This window comes from Schistocerca americana, chromosome 4 (genome assembly GCF_021461395.2).
Source record: "Schistocerca americana isolate TAMUIC-IGC-003095 chromosome 4, iqSchAmer2.1, whole genome shotgun sequence".
NCBI classification, from domain to species: domain Eukaryota; kingdom Metazoa; phylum Arthropoda; class Insecta; order Orthoptera; family Acrididae; genus Schistocerca; species Schistocerca americana.
The window spans coordinates 780649731-780669321 of NC_060122.1; the positions used below are offsets into that span (position 1 = coordinate 780649731).

The 19591-nt window shown below is 44.7% G+C and overlaps 1 protein-coding gene across 1 annotated transcript in view; it reads left to right on the forward strand.

The window, feature by feature from the left end:
- The window catches only part of LOC124612457 (serine/threonine-protein kinase VRK1-like), a 90953-nt gene that overhangs the window by 16929 nt on the left and 54433 nt on the right, over nucleotides 1-19591 (forward strand). The window contains exons 3-6 of the mRNA XM_047140685.1: nucleotides 3378-3609; nucleotides 7217-7342; nucleotides 14635-14831; nucleotides 14914-15145. Of these exons, the coding sequence (XP_046996641.1) occupies nucleotides 3423-3609; nucleotides 7217-7342; nucleotides 14635-14831; nucleotides 14914-15145 (742 nt within the window). The 5' untranslated portion in view covers nucleotides 3378-3422. The remainder of the gene's footprint in view (nucleotides 1-3377; nucleotides 3610-7216; nucleotides 7343-14634; nucleotides 14832-14913; nucleotides 15146-19591) is intronic.

Here is a 19591-nt window from a genome sequence, read left to right on the forward strand (position 1 = left end):
CATTCATCAGTTGTTGTGAAAACTACTAAAGGGCTTAATGAACTTGTCTCTATACATATCGGGACTTGTTCTTAAAACTGAGTTTTTTATGCTGTGTTGCAAATTGGTTACCAAAGTTATAATCTGTTGAAATTGGATTGATAATTTACTGTATGAAATTGCTGTCAGTAATGGAATACTGTGTGCTATATCGAGACTCCAACCTCAAACATTTCTTTCGGGAGTGCTAGTCTGGCAAGGTATACAGTTGGGCTTATGAGAAATTTCTTAATAGGGATAGAGGTGCTGAGAGAAGTGAAGGTGTGAGATCAGATCATGGCATTTCCAACAAAATGCCTCTCTTTGAATTTCTCTTGTTCTGGCACTCAATTCTAATCTACAGGAAAGTTAAGAAACAGTGTATACTCTGTTGGGGAGTAAAAAGGTTCATTTTGTAATTATAAAATAACTGGGAACATTTGGAAGGTGAAGGTATTTTAACACAGTGCACAGCAGATGTGCTTCACAGACCAAAAGTTAATTTTTATACTTTGCCCATACTTCGTCTTTTTTTGTGTGGCAGCACATCATATTGTAAACTCTACACTTTGTGTATAACCTTTATATTTAATTGTGTATTTGTTATATCAAAAAAGTATTTACAATAATTTATCCATTTGATTGGTTTTGCTATGTGAAGAAAGTTTGTACTTTTATATTCTTTGATTTTTAATGAAACTGCCTTTCAAATGCCACCTGATAGCTTTGAAGGGAGGATAGTGATATAAAGTTCATTAATATTGATATGAAACGTTTCACAGAACTATCTGTGTAGTAAATTTATGCATCTGGCGTAGTAAGACCCCCATGTTGTTGCTGTTGGATAAGCTTCCTCCCCCTCTTCCCCCACCTGCAGTCCCTCTTCCTCCTACAAATTGTTTTCATTTCTGCATGACTGTTGGATGTGTTCATTTGATCCATCACTGGCACTGGCAGTCAACAATATTGCAGTTTTTTACTCATGAGTTGTGCCACTGTGACAAATTATTGTATTAACATCTAGAAACCAACTAAGCAAAACTTTCAATTGAACCCCTGCTGTACCAGGGGGGGAGGGTGCTACTTTGTGCCCACCTTCTGTAAATGTTGTAATTTAGATTGATATTTCATATTTTAAAATTCTTATAAAATGTGTGTTGTTTTTTATTATTTCCTATTCCAGATTTTATAAATGTATAAATTTTTCTGTTAAACTTAATCTGTTAATTTAAGTGTACCTCCTTAGCAGTAGATGCAATTTGACAAGGATTGTCTTATTCCATAAATTATAACATTTTGGCAGTGTAGTACCTCAGTGCATTGAATTTCTCTGTGTGCGTAGTAACAATAATCTCGATAACAATTCGTTTCTGTATGATTTCTGATTGTTTCTTGTTCCTTCTTATTCAGTGCCATTTTGTCCAGTGTTAGAGACAACTGTGATTGAAAATGTACCATTGCTATCATACTGAGAGAGAAGTATTAGAAATTTTAGAAGAATGTGCAGATTTGGAAATTGAATTTGGTGAGTGAAACTAAAGAGGAATGTGTTGTATGTGAGGATTTGGACAGTGATGGTATAGAGACACTCGGAAGTGGAACTCTGTGCACCTGCAGAGAATGATAACACAGCTGGTGAGGTCACTGACAAGACTGGAAAAGTTTTTACATTCAGGCCTCATCGTACCGCAAGGCGTGTAGCACAAAACATAGTGAAAGAGTGAGAAGGCATAAGAAAAGAAGGTAAAGTAGGAACAATAATAGAATCATTTGAAAAGATTTGTTCTCCAGAAATTGTCACCATAATAAAGCATACCAATGGAGAAGCATTGAGAGAGAATTTACTCAGAACAGGCTGACTTGAATTCGTGGCATATGTTGGGTTACGTATTATGGGGAAGGAGAGCAAGAGTCAGTCATGTAGTCTTTGATGTATGGTCCAACACCTCAGGAAGATTTGCTTATACTGCTACTATGAATAGAACTAGCTTCCATCATCTTATTAAAATAGTAAGATTTGACGACAGAGACACAAAATGAGCGTAGGGAACATGACAAGTTCGCTGCAGTATGAGACGTATTTGAGGAAATGATTGAACTACTCTCAAAATATTATTCTGCTGGGGTGGACACCGTTATTGATGAAATGTTGCCTTTGTTGTGTGGCAGATGTCCCTTCAAGGTCTCCATGAAGGAAAAACTGGGAAAGTGTGGTATGCTTGTATGAATGCTCAAACTCTTTTAAAACCAGATATGTTCTCAGCATGGAGTAGTATGCAGGGAGAAAAAATGATAGTCCACAACAATCAAATTCAACTTCAGTTGTAGTGAAATGCCTGGTTGTTCCTATAAATATTTCAGGGTGTGTTGCCACCACAGACATATATTACAGTTCAGTTGATTTGGTCAAAGATTTTGGAGGAATCACAAGCTGACTCTTGTGGGAACATTACAAGTTAATAGGAAGCATATACCACAAGAACTGAGACATCTCAAAATCAAATGGTGACAAAATTTTCTATTAAGAGGGCTACAAGAAGATGGCTGCTATCTATTTTCTATACTCTTGTGGACATAGCAGTATTAAATGGTTATACATTGTTTCTGCTCATCTCCCCAATGTGGGATAAGACAAAATCTAATAAGCAACGGCTTACTATTTAAGAACTGGGACTACAGCTCACGAAACCATACAGTGAAGAAAGGACTATGTATAATAGAAGACTCCAGAAGTGTGTGGTTTCAGCCATGGGAGGTATTCTCGGATGTAATATCAAGCAGAAGTTCGTTGCAAAGGAAGCTAAAGGAGGGAGGGGACGATGTCATTTGTGTTGTCATGAAAGCCAGTCAAAAGCAGTAAAGTACAATAAAGTGGACAAAACAGGAATGATCTGTGAAGCTGTAAGAGGTACATGCAGTAAACACAGCAAGAAAACTGGTACATGTTCCAAGTATGAAGACTTTATAAATCTGTAATGACTGTTACTATCAGTGCAAGGAAATACTGCTCGAGAAAATAGGTCTAAAGAAATTTAAATGACGAAAAAAATGGAAAAATTCTAAATACTTTTTTGTATAGTGTGCTAGAAGAAATTTAAAATTTCTGGGCTTTTAGTTCACATCAGTAGCTCTTTATACAATATCTTGCTGATAAAGGTCGATAAAAATTTTAAAAAAATTGAATTGTAAAAATTTTTTGGTGGGCACAAAGTACCCCCCCCTCCCCATCCCCATTGGTACTGTGCATTATGAAAAGTACGTTTGTACTGTAAGGGTTTTAATCTTAGTGCATTTCAGTTGTAAAACTATTTACTCTCTTTTAAATTAAGTTTCATACTTAATGATGTGATCTTCCACAGTTGCCGTTCTGAATTGCTACAAAATTCTGTTTTCCTGTGAGCGCAATGCGTCGCCGGATGTCAGATGCAATTTTAGCTCCAGAAATTGAGCCTCCCAAAAAGAGAATAGCTTCTAATGGTAATAAATTGCCTGATCCAATAAGAGAGGGGGAGATCCTCACAGATGTGTTAGGAAAACGTTGGAGACTTGGAAGATCAATAGGTGTTGGAGGTTTTGGTGAAATATACCTGGGTAAGTAATGGAAATCAATTTTTGTATGTGAGCATTAGTTATAGGCGTAAAATATTTCCAATACTATCGCATTACAGTGAAGCTGGAGCTCTATCTTCTTTAATGTACTCTTCTCGTTTGTATTAGTTGGAGTTTGTGTTATTATTATTATTTCATTGTCGTTGTTGTTGTTGTTGGTGGTGGTGGTGGTGGTAGTAGTAGTAGTAGTAGTAGTAGTAGTATTATAATACAGCACCTGTTGGTGGAACGCAGACCAGTTTTTAACTATTCTCTGCATCGTCCGTCCCTCCCCCCCCCCCCCAAACTCTCAGTAACCAGTAACATTAGTCTTCCTCATAATGCCTTGCTGTGAACCGTTCTGAACAGCTATAAATACTCCCCTCCATACTGTGACAGACTTTTCAGTGGTGATGCTGTGTTATCAATTGATGTCTGAACAAAACTTAATAAAGCTTGACAACATGCTGGAAGTTGTCCTCCTCACCACTACCTGTGTCTGCTGCTACTTGTAAGCAGACATAATCATTTCCTTGTGTGTGCGTCTCACCATCCCCACCTCTACAGTGATGCCTTCAAGTGAGATTTGCACTGTGGTAGTTATAGTATGGAAGATGAGAGGCAAGCTATATACTCTCTACAGTTAAATTTAGTATGAATTTTAGTAAATAGCAGAGAGACTTTGGAAGCTAGTGATCCAAGTTGAAATATGTATCTGGGAATTACAAGGTAAAGTGTTACACTATGAAGAAAATATGTATCAGTTTAAGTTTATCTTGTAATTATATTCAATAAGTAGATTTTAGAGTGGCTACAATCATCTCTAAATAGTTTAGTGTCACATTACTCCCAATTCATATGTAAGTATTGTACAAAAATACCAATCTCAGAGGCATTGGAAGTGTTACTCCGGCAACAGCATGCAGTATGTTTCTATCTTCAGGTACCATCTCGAAAAGGTTAAGAAATCAAGTTTAGCACCAGAGCTGTGATGTAAGTAAATCAAATCCAGTTTCAATTGTGTGCAGAGCATTCTGCCAATTTCACAATGCATGATCATCTTGGACTTCTAAACACAGCTATATTGCTGATATTAAAGTATTGATGTGTTCTCGTACATGTTAAGAAATTCATTCAGTGTACTAAACTACAACCAAATTGTAATATTATTAGTATATGTGCATTTTTATTTACATTAAATTTGATGAAATATTCAATTCTGATCACTTTACTTGGTTCGCCAAACACAAGGAAATCTTTGGAATTCAGTATGCACAATTTGTTTTTGCTTTAGCACAGCATGAATTTCTAGTTTTTTTCCCAGAAAACTCTATTTTTCATACATTTCACTAAACACAAACTGGTAGGATTTGTTAACTAAGACTGGAGCTAATTTCATATCACTTTAAATATATTTGAATATCCAGCTCTATAAAAGAAACTCTTTCAGAGGGGGAGGGTTGATACTGATTTCCTGAAAATATTGTACAGTCATCTTGGTGTGTTAAAATGTTTCATCAAAAAATACACTACAAAGAAGAAAAGTATAAAATGTAGTGTCTACTGTATGAATGTTAGCTTTGTCATCTCAAAAGTTTTTGCGTTTCTGTGTTATTATTTCAGAGGTGCAAATTTTTTCAAGCTTCATTGTGAAATTGTAATGATTTAACATTGGCTTTCTCCATCAAATACCTCATTTTGTCATTGTCTTTGGAGGCCTACGTATGTGGAAGATGTAGTAATAGTACTACTACAAATACTTATTGTTTCACAATTAAAAATGTACACACATTCTTTGACTGTAAATTCATACTTAAAGCAACTAGTTGTCATTAATTTCAAGCAGTACTTCTTTTACTCCCAGTTTGTTGTTAATGTTGAATACAGATCACTCGTGAATATGTCCTAACTGTCACAAAATTAATCACCATAGCCAAATATAAAATAGATGGGTAAAAGTGTGTATTTTAAGGGTTATGGAAATGCTTCAATGAAAGGAATTGTCACTCAAAGGACCACAAGGATTTTTTTATGTATGGACTGATAAACTTACGCTTTGGGCACACTTCTCGTGGAATTTTATGGTACAGCTAATCACTTAATTGTTATCATTCTGTAAATCAACAAACTGAATATTTTGTTGATAGATATTTATGCAGAGATAAGGAAACTATTGTGTAATGCAAGTTATATAGTTGTTGGTTGTGTGTGTGTGTGTGTTTAATTGTATGTTCTTTATGATAATAAAACAAATGTATTATAAGAGGTCTTTTTATTTATTCACTCCCACACATGAGCAACCCAACAAGGCACCTTACTCATTGGGATTTATTCAGTACTTGAAAGTAAAGCTGTTCTCAACCTGAAGGTTTGTTTGAAGTGCTTTACTAGGTATGTTGTTATTGGAGGTGTTATGCCCTTGCCTTCCTCTGACTTTTGAACTGACCGACCTGCTCAGTTATATAGTGACCCACAGTTTAATATGGACTCCGAACCATTGTGCAACTTGGGAATTTACACATCAAAAATTGATGCCAGAAGTGAAAGAAGTGATAATTGACAGAAAGCATCCTAAGCCAACTGGGGATCAACCCCCAGACCCTTGGATCTGTGGTCTGTCAGTTAGCAAAAATTTAGTGTTTTGATTTTTTAAAACACTTTAGGTAGCTACTTTTATACAGTGTATTCATTTTAGCAGGGATATATGGTTATATCATGATAACCATATGACAGGTACAGTATCTGGAATTGCCCAAGAATGTTTTTTTCCAGTGTTGCTCCAATATTTGTGCTCAGATGTTCTCCTTGCTTCCTATCCCTTTTTCCTTCAGCACAGTTTCTTGTAGAATTTTATTCATAATCACAGTTATCAAACTTTAATTCCCACAGCATTCATATATACAGTAATTGCCATTATGGTGTGAAAGTTTCATGTATTTACTGTTGTATGTAACAGCAAATGACCCAAAAAGTGATGTCTTGCAAAAATTTGTACTTAGCAATTGAATTTAGGACATGTCATGTTGCTTTTCTTTACAGTATGTAAACTCATTGGTTGTATATTGGTTAGGACTGTAACAAAGTGAAGCTTTTCTTGTATGTTTTGTAACTAGAAGGGAAACAACCTTGCAGAGTAACGTTCTCTTGAGTGCACACTATTTGTCAAAACTAATAGGAGACTTTTCCTTGTAGTGGGGATGTGTTTGTCATACAGCACAGTTATTTATTTATGTTTAGGCAGTAAATCTACCAAAGCTTTTGTATTTGATTGACTCCAAAATCTATAACTTTGTTTCAGGAGCGAAAACCGAAGCAGTACCCTTTCAGTATGTATGTACTAAGAATGTTAAATTTGTGCTAAAGCTTTTCAGATCCTTAATGTGATGGCTGCAAGTAACTACTCACTTTCACCCTTTCAAAAAATATTTAATGTTGAGAGCTGCATCACACTTCTTTTTGTCTGAAAGAAATTAGTAACTTTATGTGAATGTGCAGCAATGTTACGGTCCACTCAGTGTCTGTATGCACACTGAAATGTTCCTAACATTTGCAAATGTTTTAGAAAGTGAATTTCATATTTGATATTTTCGTTTGTTTATGTGCTGTGTAGCTTCCCATGAAATCGGCAGGGCAGTTGGTACAGATGCGGAACATGTTGTGAAAGTAGAGCCACATAAAAATGGACCACTTTTTGTGGAAATGAACTTTTATATAAGAGCTGCAAAACCTGAGATGAGTAAGTACTTACTTTTGCTTGTACTGCTTTTTGCATTTTGTCATCTTGCTTCTGGTACTCTATTGTTCTCAGTTAATGAGCCCATTTTTCATAATATTTGAATAGTTTATCAGTAGTATTTAGTGTCCTTTGATTGTTGTTCACTTTTAGACTAACTTGCATATTGTACACAAAATGTGCAGTCTTTGATAATATGAGGGTTGGAACTTAAATAGTGGTAACTATCTATTCACAACTGATTCAAAAGAGCTACGTGTTTACGCCTGTTCCTGTCCTTCGGAGTAGTCACCATCATTGTGTAGAACCTGTTGCCAGCAATGTGGAAGGCATAGTATACTGTTAGCAGAGCCTGTTCTGTTGATGATGCGAATGGAACAGTCTACTGCGTGTCGAATCTCTGGAACAGTTCTGAAGCAAATGCCACAAAGTGGTTCCTTCATCTTTGGAATCTAATCACAGTCACAAGAACTTAAGTCCAAAGAGCATGATAGATGGTACAGTACTTCCTAGTTCCATTGACCAAAGAGAGCAGCCACAGCTTGCATTGTATGCGGCCACACATTGTTGTGCAAAATTAGCAGAAATTGTTTGAGCTGAAAGTGTTGCTGCTTCTTTCACAAAGCTGGTCACAGGTGATGCTCTAAAAATGGTGGGTGTGTGTGTGTGTGTGTGTGTGTGTGTGTGTGTGTGTGTGTGTGTGTGTGTGTGTGTGTGTTGCGAGCAATCACCTGAGGGGGGGGGGGTGGGGGGGGGGTCCAACCAGGAAGGCTGACTTTAAGGAGATAGATACACTTGCCAAAAAATTTTACATCACTACTGTGGCACCCCCTGCACTTCATTTGTATGGGGCTAGGTTAGACGCACAGTTCTGGACAAATGTAGTTGCATTAGTTGCTCTTTGTAACAAATGAAGCAGTCCTCTTACCTCCAGTTCATGGGGAGTAGGTATTGCTCCATTAATTGTATTGGGCAGTCGAAAGGCAACAGCTCAAAAGTGTTCAGTGCATAGTAAGACTCGTCATTTTAATGTTGGTTTCCTGAATATTATGTTACAAATAACTTAGTTAAATTCATTACGTTGCTTGGGTAAAGATTAGTAAGTAACCTTAAAAATATGTGTGGTGAACCTCCCCAGCCGGTTTAAAGTTTGGGATTGTTTGGATAGAATAGTTCTGTTTCCTAGCTTCAATTCTTCTATCAGCTTGGCTGACAGTTCACCATTTCCATTAAACTTTCTTTTATAACAATATTATGAAAAGGATAGTTGCTACTTCCATATAGTAGAGATGCTGAGTCGCAGATAGACATAGCAAAAAGACTGTTGGAAAGTAACCTTTCGGCCCATAAGGCCTTTGTCAAATACAAATATAAACACACACACACACACACACACACACACACACACACACACACATTCTGACAGGCTTTTTATTGTCCATCTGCGACTCGGCATCTCTGCTATATGGTGAGTAGCAACTATCCTTTTTCATAATATTATTACATTTGATCCTGCATGCAGAGCATCTGGCAACAGGGCAAACCTGCGGCCAATCAGAGTTTCTGTAGTTTAAAAATTGTGCATTGTTGACCTACACAACACTATTAGTTTTGGTTCCTACTGGCATCGGCCATCCAGGGTTAAAATTTCGTGACACAATTTTTCTCCACCCTGTATATTAAGTACATACTACTGGTCTGCAGCTAGCATGAAGCAAAAAGAGCCAGACGTGTATTGCAAGGTGGTTGCTGAAGTTAGAGACTCTAGAAATCTCTAAAGATCTTTAAATGAAGATAGATCGTACCTAATTGAAAACAGGAGGTGCTTAATAAGACAGTCATGTAGAGAAAGATGGCTACCAGCTGAAACTTGAGAATTTCTAGAGCATTTGATCCAGCTCCTGCCTTGCAATATGCCTGGCTTTGATTTAACGTTTTTCTTCCCTAAGAAAATGAAATATGAAGGCATCATTTTAAGTCCCCCAAAACAATAGTGCATCATTCCTAAGCTGGCACAGAACCTTTTACTAAGGGTTGGAGATAATGTCAAGTATGTAAAAGTAAAATGAAGGGAGTATAAGAAGATAAAATTTATGAAAAAATGTAACAGATTGTGTAACATTCTTGAGAGTATTTAATGAGAAATATTACCCGTAAGTCCGGTATATGAGAGACATCTGTAACATTCTTGAGAGTATTTAATGAGAAATATTACCCATAAGTCAGGTATATGAGAGACATCACAAACACTTGAATGAGGCACACAAATCTGTAATAGTGGCAACCACACAAAAACAAATTCTCAACTGAAATGACTGTTCTTGAGTATATTTTAGAGATGTGGGATGGGATTAGAAAAGAAAAAAACAATGACGAGGCTCTCCAAGTGTGAAATACGTTGGAGCACAAATGGAGAGGTATCTGGTACCTAAGGATTCACATTAAGATAACGTTGTAGAGAAAGATGGAGAACCTGGACAGACAGACAGGTGGGTGGTTGTTGGGGGGAGGGGGGGGGGGGGGGGGGGAAGAGAATGACAACTCAATTGTGTACCCAGAACACAACTATTAATTGACAGGAAAGTAATTAGGAGTATGTATGGTATACAAACGGGAAGATAAAATGGGTGCAGGCGGAAGGAAAGGGGAATTAGAGGTGTACGGCAACAATTTGAGATGATTGAATCTATGAGAGGGAGACAAAACGTGTAATGTTGAAGAACCTGTTCCCAAGTGTGGAAAATTGTAAGCTTTGGCAGCATCCATATTGCGTCGATTAAGAAGCAACAGATGTGTGGTGCAGTGTGCCCTTAGTTACAGATTAGTTGTTACCATGCTTGGTTCATCGTTGGCTTGTGGCCATACTGCAATAGTATGGTGTGCAACTGACCCACAAAAGAGTTGATTGATGTGATTACAATTGTCTCCAGTTGGATAGGAAACCCCAGTGACAGGGCAGGAATATGAGGTGAGGTGCTGCCAAGAGATGTGGAACACGTCTCGCAGTTAGTTCTCCCACAGGAACAAGATCCATTCATTAGGGTGTTGTGAGCATATTGTGTGGGTTGGGTTGGCTGCATTCCTGTGTGAGAGGCAGGAGGAGATAATTAGTAGGATATTTCTAATTTCATTACACGATGAGAGGTATTTAAATCTGTAAGAGAGAAAGTTTTTCTGTTATTAAAGACCAGTATGATGTTAACAATGTAGGAAACGACAGATAGCTACTTACTGTAAAGAAGACATGTCAAGTTGCAAACAGGCATTGCCCCATTAGGGGCTGGGCCACCTGTGAAAGCAGCCATTTCATTTACCATCTCTGCTGCAATCATTGCACATCTTTTTATATTGGATGACTACCAACCAGCTGTCCACCAGAATGAAAGAACACCGCTAAAATGTGGCCAAGAACAAAGGAAACCACCTTGTAGCACAACATGCAGCTGAAAATAACACACTTCATTCCAATGGTGGGTTCAGTACGTAAGCCATCCGGATCCTTCCCTCCACCACCAGCTTTTCTAAACTGCACAGATGGGGTTTCCCTTACACCATGTTCTCCGCTTCAGTAATTATCCCATCCGCAAGCTATGGTAATGCACTGTCCCCACACCCTCCATCCAACAGTTTCCATCCCATCTGTCCTATTATCTTTTCTCCATTCTCCTCTCCCACCTGTATGTGCAGCCCTCTGCCAATACATCTGCCCATCTTTCCCTGCCTCCCTACCACACAACCTGCTGATGCTCTGCCTGTTAACAGTCTAGTCCCTGCATACTCCGCCAGGCAGTGTTCATCTCTTTCTTTCCCCACCCGGATATTACTATCCATTTCCCATCCCCACCCTCTCCAGACATCTGCTTGCATCCTACGTGATAGTTGCATTCCGGCACGAAATGCTGGAATTGGCGATAGTATGTGCATGAGGTATGCTTGCTTGTGTGTGTGTGTGTGTGTGTGTGTGTGTGTGTGTGTGTGTGTGTGTGTGTGTTTCACTGATGAAGGCTGTGGCCAAAAGCTTTAAGTAAGTGTCTGCTACTTGACGTGTCATCTTTACAGGAAGTAGCAATTTGTCTTTTCCTGTATTGGTGATATTCTTACCTGGAGTTTCCAGTGTTTGGTCCAGCACAATATTGTGTGATGAAGAGGTTACTCCTTTTTGTTAGTAATCAGTGGATGTGCATGGGCATGGGGTGTGGAAGATTTGTTTTCAGTTGACATAATGGCGGTGGTGTTTGTATGCAACAGGCTCAGAAAAATCTTCAGCATATTGAGATAGGAACTATTAATCATTGCAGATGCTATTTCCACCGCTGGCAAATGTGTGTGGGTGAGCAAGTTTGGATTTTGAACATTTAACCCAGCATTTCATATGGAGCTATTCTGGGTGATTGGCAGGTTGAATGTCAACTGATTCCTAAGAAAGCATGACTGACATGCTCAGCATTCAGCAGTGAGGCTCAGCTGAACCAATTGGAAGTGTGTTTTGATATTTTGGAGGAATCTTAATATTGGCCTTAATGGACCTACACTAGATGGGGATTTAGAGTTATAAGTGTCTATTAAAGATATCTGTAGATGGTCCATAACATGTTGGCATGGAAGAGTGTCATGGCAATGACCATGGCAGTACTATAGATTTGTTTGGAAGTTCTGTCTTTAAAGTACTAATAGTTATGTGAAGAATACAGGATGGACATTGTGTCCCTCTACAAGCACAGTTGCTTCATTTCATCTTTAATAACACAGTTATTTGTCCAAAATGTCTGTATGTGCATGGCAATTATCCCCGCACAGCTTGATAAACCCTACGGCTGTTCGTCTTTGCCCAGTAGTTCATTGATGCTCGTTGGCTGGAATGCTTACAGATCTAAGTCCATTTTCCTGTGGAGTTGCGTTGTGCCTCTTTCAATTTCAAGTTCTGCAGCACACTTTCTGGTTGACTTGCAGGGTTAACGTGTCGCTAATGCACTAATTTTGACCCATTTCCCTCCCGGTTGGTGGATGGCCAGAGTGGGAGGTGTCCGAAACACTTCCAGGGGAAAGGCTTTCCTCTCCCCTATGGTCACAGTCCAACAACTTGGTGGCTCCTTACTGAACCATTTATCAAAGTTACCTGTCACCTGATGCACACAGTTATCACTAAGTGTTCCTCTATGGTGAAGTCACTGGCATCAGCACCAAACATGGAGAGGCAAACAATGAACTGGCCAATCCACAGACATTTTTCTCCTCCCAAGGCAGTCATGTGGCAGTGACATAACAACCACATTGCAATTCATGTGAGGAGCATTGTAACCAAATCAGTGATCAGCATGAAAGGTTCAAACTTCAAATATCTTACCAGCTTATACTGTTACACACATTTAATTTGGGTATAAACACTGTCTAGCCATTCTGTATAGTGACCCATTGTTTAAAAATTAAAAAAAGGTTTTGTTAGTGAACCAAAGTATGGGAAAAATGGTAAGTGCTGCCAAGATGGTGGGAAGTGGTTGGGGGTATTGGCAACATAAAGTAAGTTGCCAGTAGCAGTGACAAGCAGATGTCAGTTGGTAAAGAATAAGTAAAGGAAGTGGTCTTTGTAGGGGGGCTAGGGTAAATACATTAAATCATATTACCTCCTCGGCACACTGATATTTCAGGAATATTGGTCAGATTTTTCATTTGTGTATATTTAGTACCAGTTTCAAATTAAGTTATAGAACAGCTGCAGATACCATGTTTGATTTTTGTCAGGATACATGTTTAATTTTATTCAATTAAAACATTGCTGATTGTAGGGTTTTCTTGTGCGATGCAGCCTTCCACTGTGATGTCTGCGAGCATGTTTCATTAGAATTTTCCACTTTGGCACTGATGTTCTGCATAAAACAATTTTTTTTTGGGGGGGGGGGGGAGGGGGGGCAGGGGGTGAACAATGAAATATAGCAGTGCTGGCTATGAAGCAAGTTTGTCTAGGCTTGGTTTGCTGGCTGACTTTATCTGTAGTTGCAGTGGATTGTCATAATTTTTTTGTAGGATGTTCTCTCTTATTTATGTTCCTTGTACTCCTTTGTGCTCAGAACGTCTTTTGCTCGTGGGTTACTTTGTTCTTAAATACCAGTGACTGCCATCTGTGGGCATGGGTTTTCTTTAATGTGTTTTCTGTAAGCTTGCTTTCTGCGGTATGGTCATCATTGTTGCATTGTATTTGGCCCCCCTTGTGTGTGCAATGGCAATCATTGAAGAAATTAATGACGATACATATTTTGCTGTTGCCATTTTACCTTCGGTTTAGATTTTGGGGCTGTGTTCACGTAACGTAAAGGAAGTGCACATCATTCTTATGTCCACACTCCTTGTTCACTTCTTTTTTGTGAGTGCAGCCTCTGCTTGGATCTGTGTAGACTACTGTTGCTCCCCACCTAAAATCAGATTGATACAGTCATTTTTATTAAGCAAAAATTTTAAGAAAACATTATGTACCCTATAAGCTTTCGAAAGGTGAGTGAAACTCAACTATGGAGAAATAATAGCTTTTACATGTTTCTTACTAGAGTGACCTGTTGGATACAAATACATGCAAATACAAGTGTGTTTGTAATTGAACTGTACAGAAAATAAGTTAAATAATTTTGAAGTGTAATATTTGTAAATTATTCCCACCGAAAGCCTCCTTTGCAGAATGTAAAGGGTTGTAAAGACACTACAAAATTAGTCTCTGGTGCAAAGCTGAGGTATTTATATAGGACAGTTTGTTAAACTTTAACATGGTGAAATATATTTCACTACAATATTGGTTTTGTGTGGCTGAATCATTCACAGTGTTTATATTGCAAGTTCTGAACAGAACTTCATGTAAAATCTGGATTGTGTAATTATAAATTTGTATAATGGTTGTATGTGCAGTTACATATATGTGTTTGTTCAGTCCTGGTTTTTTTTTTTAAAAAAAATCCAACTGCTAGCATATGAACAGCTGTTGACAGGGCAGAGAAGAAAGACAGTTGTGAAAAAAAGTGTCAAGAATGCGGAGAATATGAGAAACACCTAAAACAACAAGTGATACTAAAAAATTTGTATTCCAAATTATGGATATGAAATGAAAAATTGAAACAGAGAACTGACTTTAATTCATAAAATAAGTAAAAGAGAATTTTTGTGGAATTAAGTTTTAACATGTATGTCTTATTAGATGTTTCATTTATGTAGAGAATATGTACATAATGGGAATTATTTGTAATTGTTTAATTAATGGAGCAAGGCGTAACATAATAATGATGCTATGTGACAATACTTATTTCTTTGCACAGTTCTGGAGTGGCAAAGAAGAAAGAGGCTTCAGCATCTAGGAATGTCTCCTTATGTGGGTGCAGGATCACATATGTATAAAGGTGATAGATATAGATTCCTTGTTTTGGAACGATTTGGATTGGATTTGAACAAATTGTTTTTGAAGTACAAGAGGAAGTTTCATTTAAAGACTGTTTTGTACCTGGGCATCCAGATAGTAAGTTCAGCAATATTTGTAGTCTTTTAACTACTCTTAGCCTTGTAAATCATATACTGAGCATCTTAATTCTTTCTTACAGTTAGATGTTCTTGAATACATCCACAGCCAAGGCTACATTCATGCTGATATTAAAGGTTCTAATCTGCTTATTGGTCATAGACATGGTACAACAAATAATGTGTACTTACTCGATTTTGGTCTTGCTTGTCGTTACATGGGGCGAGATGGCAGGCATAAAGAATATCATTCTGATCTGCGCAAAGCACATAATGGCACGATCGAATATACAAGCAGAGATGCTCACATTGGAGGTAGGTTACCAGTTTTCTTTTTCAAGTTCAAGTAAAATAATTTTGGATGACATATTTGAAAGTAGTCTGCAAAATTCTGCTGCACCTGAGAGATGCAGGTAGTACTCATTTCATCTGGTTAGAGTAGACATACTCTGTCAGTACTGGTGCTAAGTCCTTATGTGGACTCTGTATTAGTAAGAGGAGGACTCCCCCCTCTCCTTCCCACACCCCCCTCTTTCCTGCACACCTCTGTCCCACCCCCTCTTTTTTATTGATTCAAAATACATAATTTGACAAATACGGGACACTTTTTACTTTATCTTGTCACATAATAGCTTTTCTGTGCCATGCAACAATTAATTCGATCATAATTTCCCACCCCCTCCCTCCAATCCCGTCCCTCCAACCCCCTCCCTCTGTCCCCCTCCCTCCGCCCCCCTCCCTCCGTCCCCCTCCCTCCGCCCCCCTCCCACCGCCCCCCTCCCTCCGCCCCACCGCAACGACCCCCCACCCACTGTCCAAGCACACGTCCCAACTGTCGCACACTCCCTCCCCCCACTGTTGCACTGCACCCCCTCCACTGTTGCACCGCACCATCCCCCCCCCCCCCCCCCCTGTCGTAAGGCATGATCCCCACTGTCCCCCCCTCCCGCCCTCCTCCACTGTTGCACCACACCATCCCCACAGTTCCCCCCTCACTGTCCTCCCCCCCCCCCCCCCCCCCCACTGTCGCACCACACCTGCCCTACTGTCCCATGGCACTCCCCCCCATGCCCCCCACTGACCCAACGCACCCCACCACTGTCCCACGGCACACCACCCCCACCGTCGCACCCGCCCTACTGTCCCACGGCACCCGCCCTACTGTCCCACGGCACCCGCCCTACTGTCCCACGGCACCCGCCCTACTGTCCCACGGCACCCGCCCTACTGTCCCACAGCACCCCCCCTGCCACCCCGCTTCCCTCCTCTCTCCGCTGTCCCACCGCAACCCCTACCCTCACCTCCCCTCACCCACTGTTCCACCGAAACCCCCTCCCCCACCCACCGCACCCCCCCCCCCACCGCACCCCCCCCACCCCGCCACTGTCTCACCGCAGCCCCCGCACTGTCGAAGCGCACGCACAACCCCACTGTTGCACTGCACCCCTCCACTACCCCCAACTGCCCCCCTCCCCCCCCTCCCCCCCCCACTGTCCCACCGCAACCCTCTGTCTCACAATACACACTCATCTGTCCCACCACACGACACCCCCCTCTGTCCCACCACACGACACCCCCCTCTGTCCCACCACACGACACCCCCTCTGTCCCACCACACGACACCCCCCTCTGTCCCACCACACGACACCCCCCTCTGTCCCACTGCACCCTCTCCCCCCTCCATCCCACCGCCCCCTCTTCCACCCCCTCCCTCCCTCTCCCCTCTACTCCCTCCCTCTCCCCTCTACTCCCTCCCTCTCCCCTCTACTCCCTCCCTCTCCCCTCTACTCCCTCCCTCTCCCCTCTACCCCCTCCCTCTCCCCTCTACCCCCTCCCTCCCTCCCTCCCTCTACCCCTTCCCTCCCTCCCTCTACCCCCTCCCTCCCTCTACCCCCTCCCTCCCTCTACCCCCTCCCTCCCTCCCTCCCTCTACCCCCCTCCCAGCCTCCCTCACCCCTCTTCCCCCTCCCTCCCTCCCTCACCCCTCTACCCACTCCCTCCCTCCCTCTCCCCTCTACCCACTCCCTCCCTCACACTTACCCCTTGCCCCTGCCTTTGCCTCCCCCTCTCCATCCTCCGCTTCCCCTCCTTCCCCTCACCTCAACCTCTCTCTCAACCCCCTGTCCCACCGCACCCCCCTCTCTCCCCACACACCCCCTCTGTCTCACCACACACCCACTGTCTCGTCGCACCCCCCCCCCCACTCCCACGTCGCACCCCCCCCCCACTCTCTCGTCTCACCCGCCCCCCCCCCCACTGTCTCATCGCACTGCCCCCTCCACCAGTGTCTCGTCGCAGCCCCCCCGCCACTGTCTCGTCGCAGCCCTCCCCCCCCCCCCCACTGTCTTGTCGTAGCCCCCCCCCACTGTGTCGGCCCAGGCCCGCCGTCTCGTCGCACCCCCCCTCCACTGTGTCGTTGCACCCCCTCCACTGTGTCGTTGCACCCCCCCCACCACTTTGTCGTCGCACCCCTCCCCCCCCCCACCGTGTCGTCGCAGCCCCCCCCCCCCCCCCCCACGGTCCCGCCGCACCCCTCTCCCACCGTCTCGCCGCACCCCCCCCCCCCACGGTCTCGCCGCATGCTGCCACCCCTGTCTCGTCGCACGCCCCCCCCCCTACCGTCTTGCCGCACCCCTCCCCCCCCCACGGTCTCGCCGCATGCTGCCACCCCTGTCTCGTCGCACGCCCCCCCCCTACCGTCTTGCCGCACCCCTCCCCCCCCCCCCACGGTCTCGTCGCATGCCGCCACCCCCGTCTCGTCGCACGCCTCCCCCCCACCGTCTCGTCGCACGCCCCCCCCCCCCCCACCGTCTCGTCGCATGCCCCCTGTCTCGTTGCACGCCCCCTGTCTCGTTGCACGCCCCCTGTCTCGTTGCACGCCCCCTGTCTCGTCGCACGCCCCCTGTCTCGTCGCACGCCCCCTGTCTCGTCGCACGCCCCCTGTCTCGTCGCACGCCCCCTGTCTCGTCGCACGCCCCCTGTCTCGTCGCACGCCCCCTGTCTCGTCGCACACCCCCTGCCTCGTCGCACGCCCCCTCCCACCCCCACCGTCTCGTCGCACGCACCTCCCCCCCCCCACCGTCTCGTCGCACCGCCCTGTCTCGTCGCACGCCCCCCACCGTCTCGTCGCAGCGCCCCCCCGTCTCGTCGCACCCTCCACCTACCGTCTCGTCGCACTCCCCCCCCCATCGACCGTCTCGTCGCACCCCCCCTCCCCCTCGACCGTCTCGTCGCACTCCCCCCCCTCCCCTCGACCGTCTCGTCGCACCCCCCCCTCCCACCGTCTCGTCGCACCCCCCCCTCCCACCGTCTCGTCGCACCTTCACCCTTCCGCGCTGTCTCGGTGCCCCCCCCCCCCAACTGTCTCTTCGCACCGCCCCCCCCCCCCCTGCTGTCTCACTGCACGCACCCCCCACTGCATCCATCCCCCCTGGTCGCCCCCCCCTTTTGTGTCACCGCACTCCAACCGCTGTCTCACCGCACCCAACCGCTGTCTCACCGCACCCAACCGCTGTCTCACCGCACATTACCGCCTCTGTCCCACCACACCCCCTTCCCACCAGGTGCCCCTTCTGCCCCCCCCCCTCTTCCACCCCCTCCCTCTCCCTCTGTCCCCCTCCCTCCGCCTCTTCCACCCCCTCCCTCCGCCTCTTCCACCCCTCCCTCCCCCTCTTCCACCCCCTCCCTCCGCCTCTTCCACCCCCTACCTCCGCCTCTTCCACCCCCTACCTCCGCCTCTTCCACCCCCTCCCTCCCCCTCTTCCACCCCCTCCCTCCCCTCTTCCACCCCCTCCCTCCCCTCTTCCACCCCCTCCCTCCCCTCTTCCACCCCCTCCCACCCCTCTTCCACCCCCTCCCACCCCTCTTCCACCCCCTCCCACCCCTCTTCCACCCCCTCCCACCCCTCTTCCACCCCCTCCCACCCCTCCCTCCCCTTCTCACCCCCCCTCCCTCCCCCTGTCACCCCTTGCTCCTGGCTTTGCCTTTGCCTCACCACCTCCATCCCTCCCCTTCTCTCCCTCTTCATCCCTCAGCCTCTCCCTCTCCATCCCTCACCCTCCCCTTCTCTCCCTCTCCATCCCTCACCCTCCCCTTCTCTCCCTCAGCCTCTCCCTCTCCATCCCTCACCCTCACCCTCTCCATCCCTCACCCTCAGCCTCTCCCTCTCCATCCCTCACCCTCAGCCTCTCCCTCTCCATCCCTCACCCTCAGCCTCTCCCTCTCCATCCCTCACCCTCACCCTCAGCCTCTCCCTCTCCATCCCTCACCCTCACCCTCAGCCTCTCCCTCTCCATCCCTCACCCTCAGCCTCTCCCTCTCCATCCCTCACCCTCACCCTCAGCCTCTCCCTCTCCATCCCTCACCCTCACCCTCTCCCTCTCCATCCCTCACCCTCACCCTCAGCCTCTCCCTCTCCATCCCTCACCCTCACCCTCAGCCTCTCCCTCTCCATCCCTCACCCTCACCCTCAGCCTCTCCCTCTCCATCCCTCACCCTCACCCTCAGCCTCTCCCTCTCCATCCCTCACCCTCACCCTCAGCCTCTCCCTCTCCATCCCTCACCCTCACCCTCAGCCTCTCCCTCTCCATCCCTCACCCTCACCCTCTCCATCCCTCACCCTCACCCTCTCCATCCCTCACCCTCAGCCTCTCCCTCTCCCTCTCCAGCCCTCACCCTCTCCCTCTCCCTCTCCAGCCCTCACCCTCTCCCTCTCCCTCTCCATCCCTCACCCTCAGCCTCAGCCTCTCCCTCTCCAGCCCT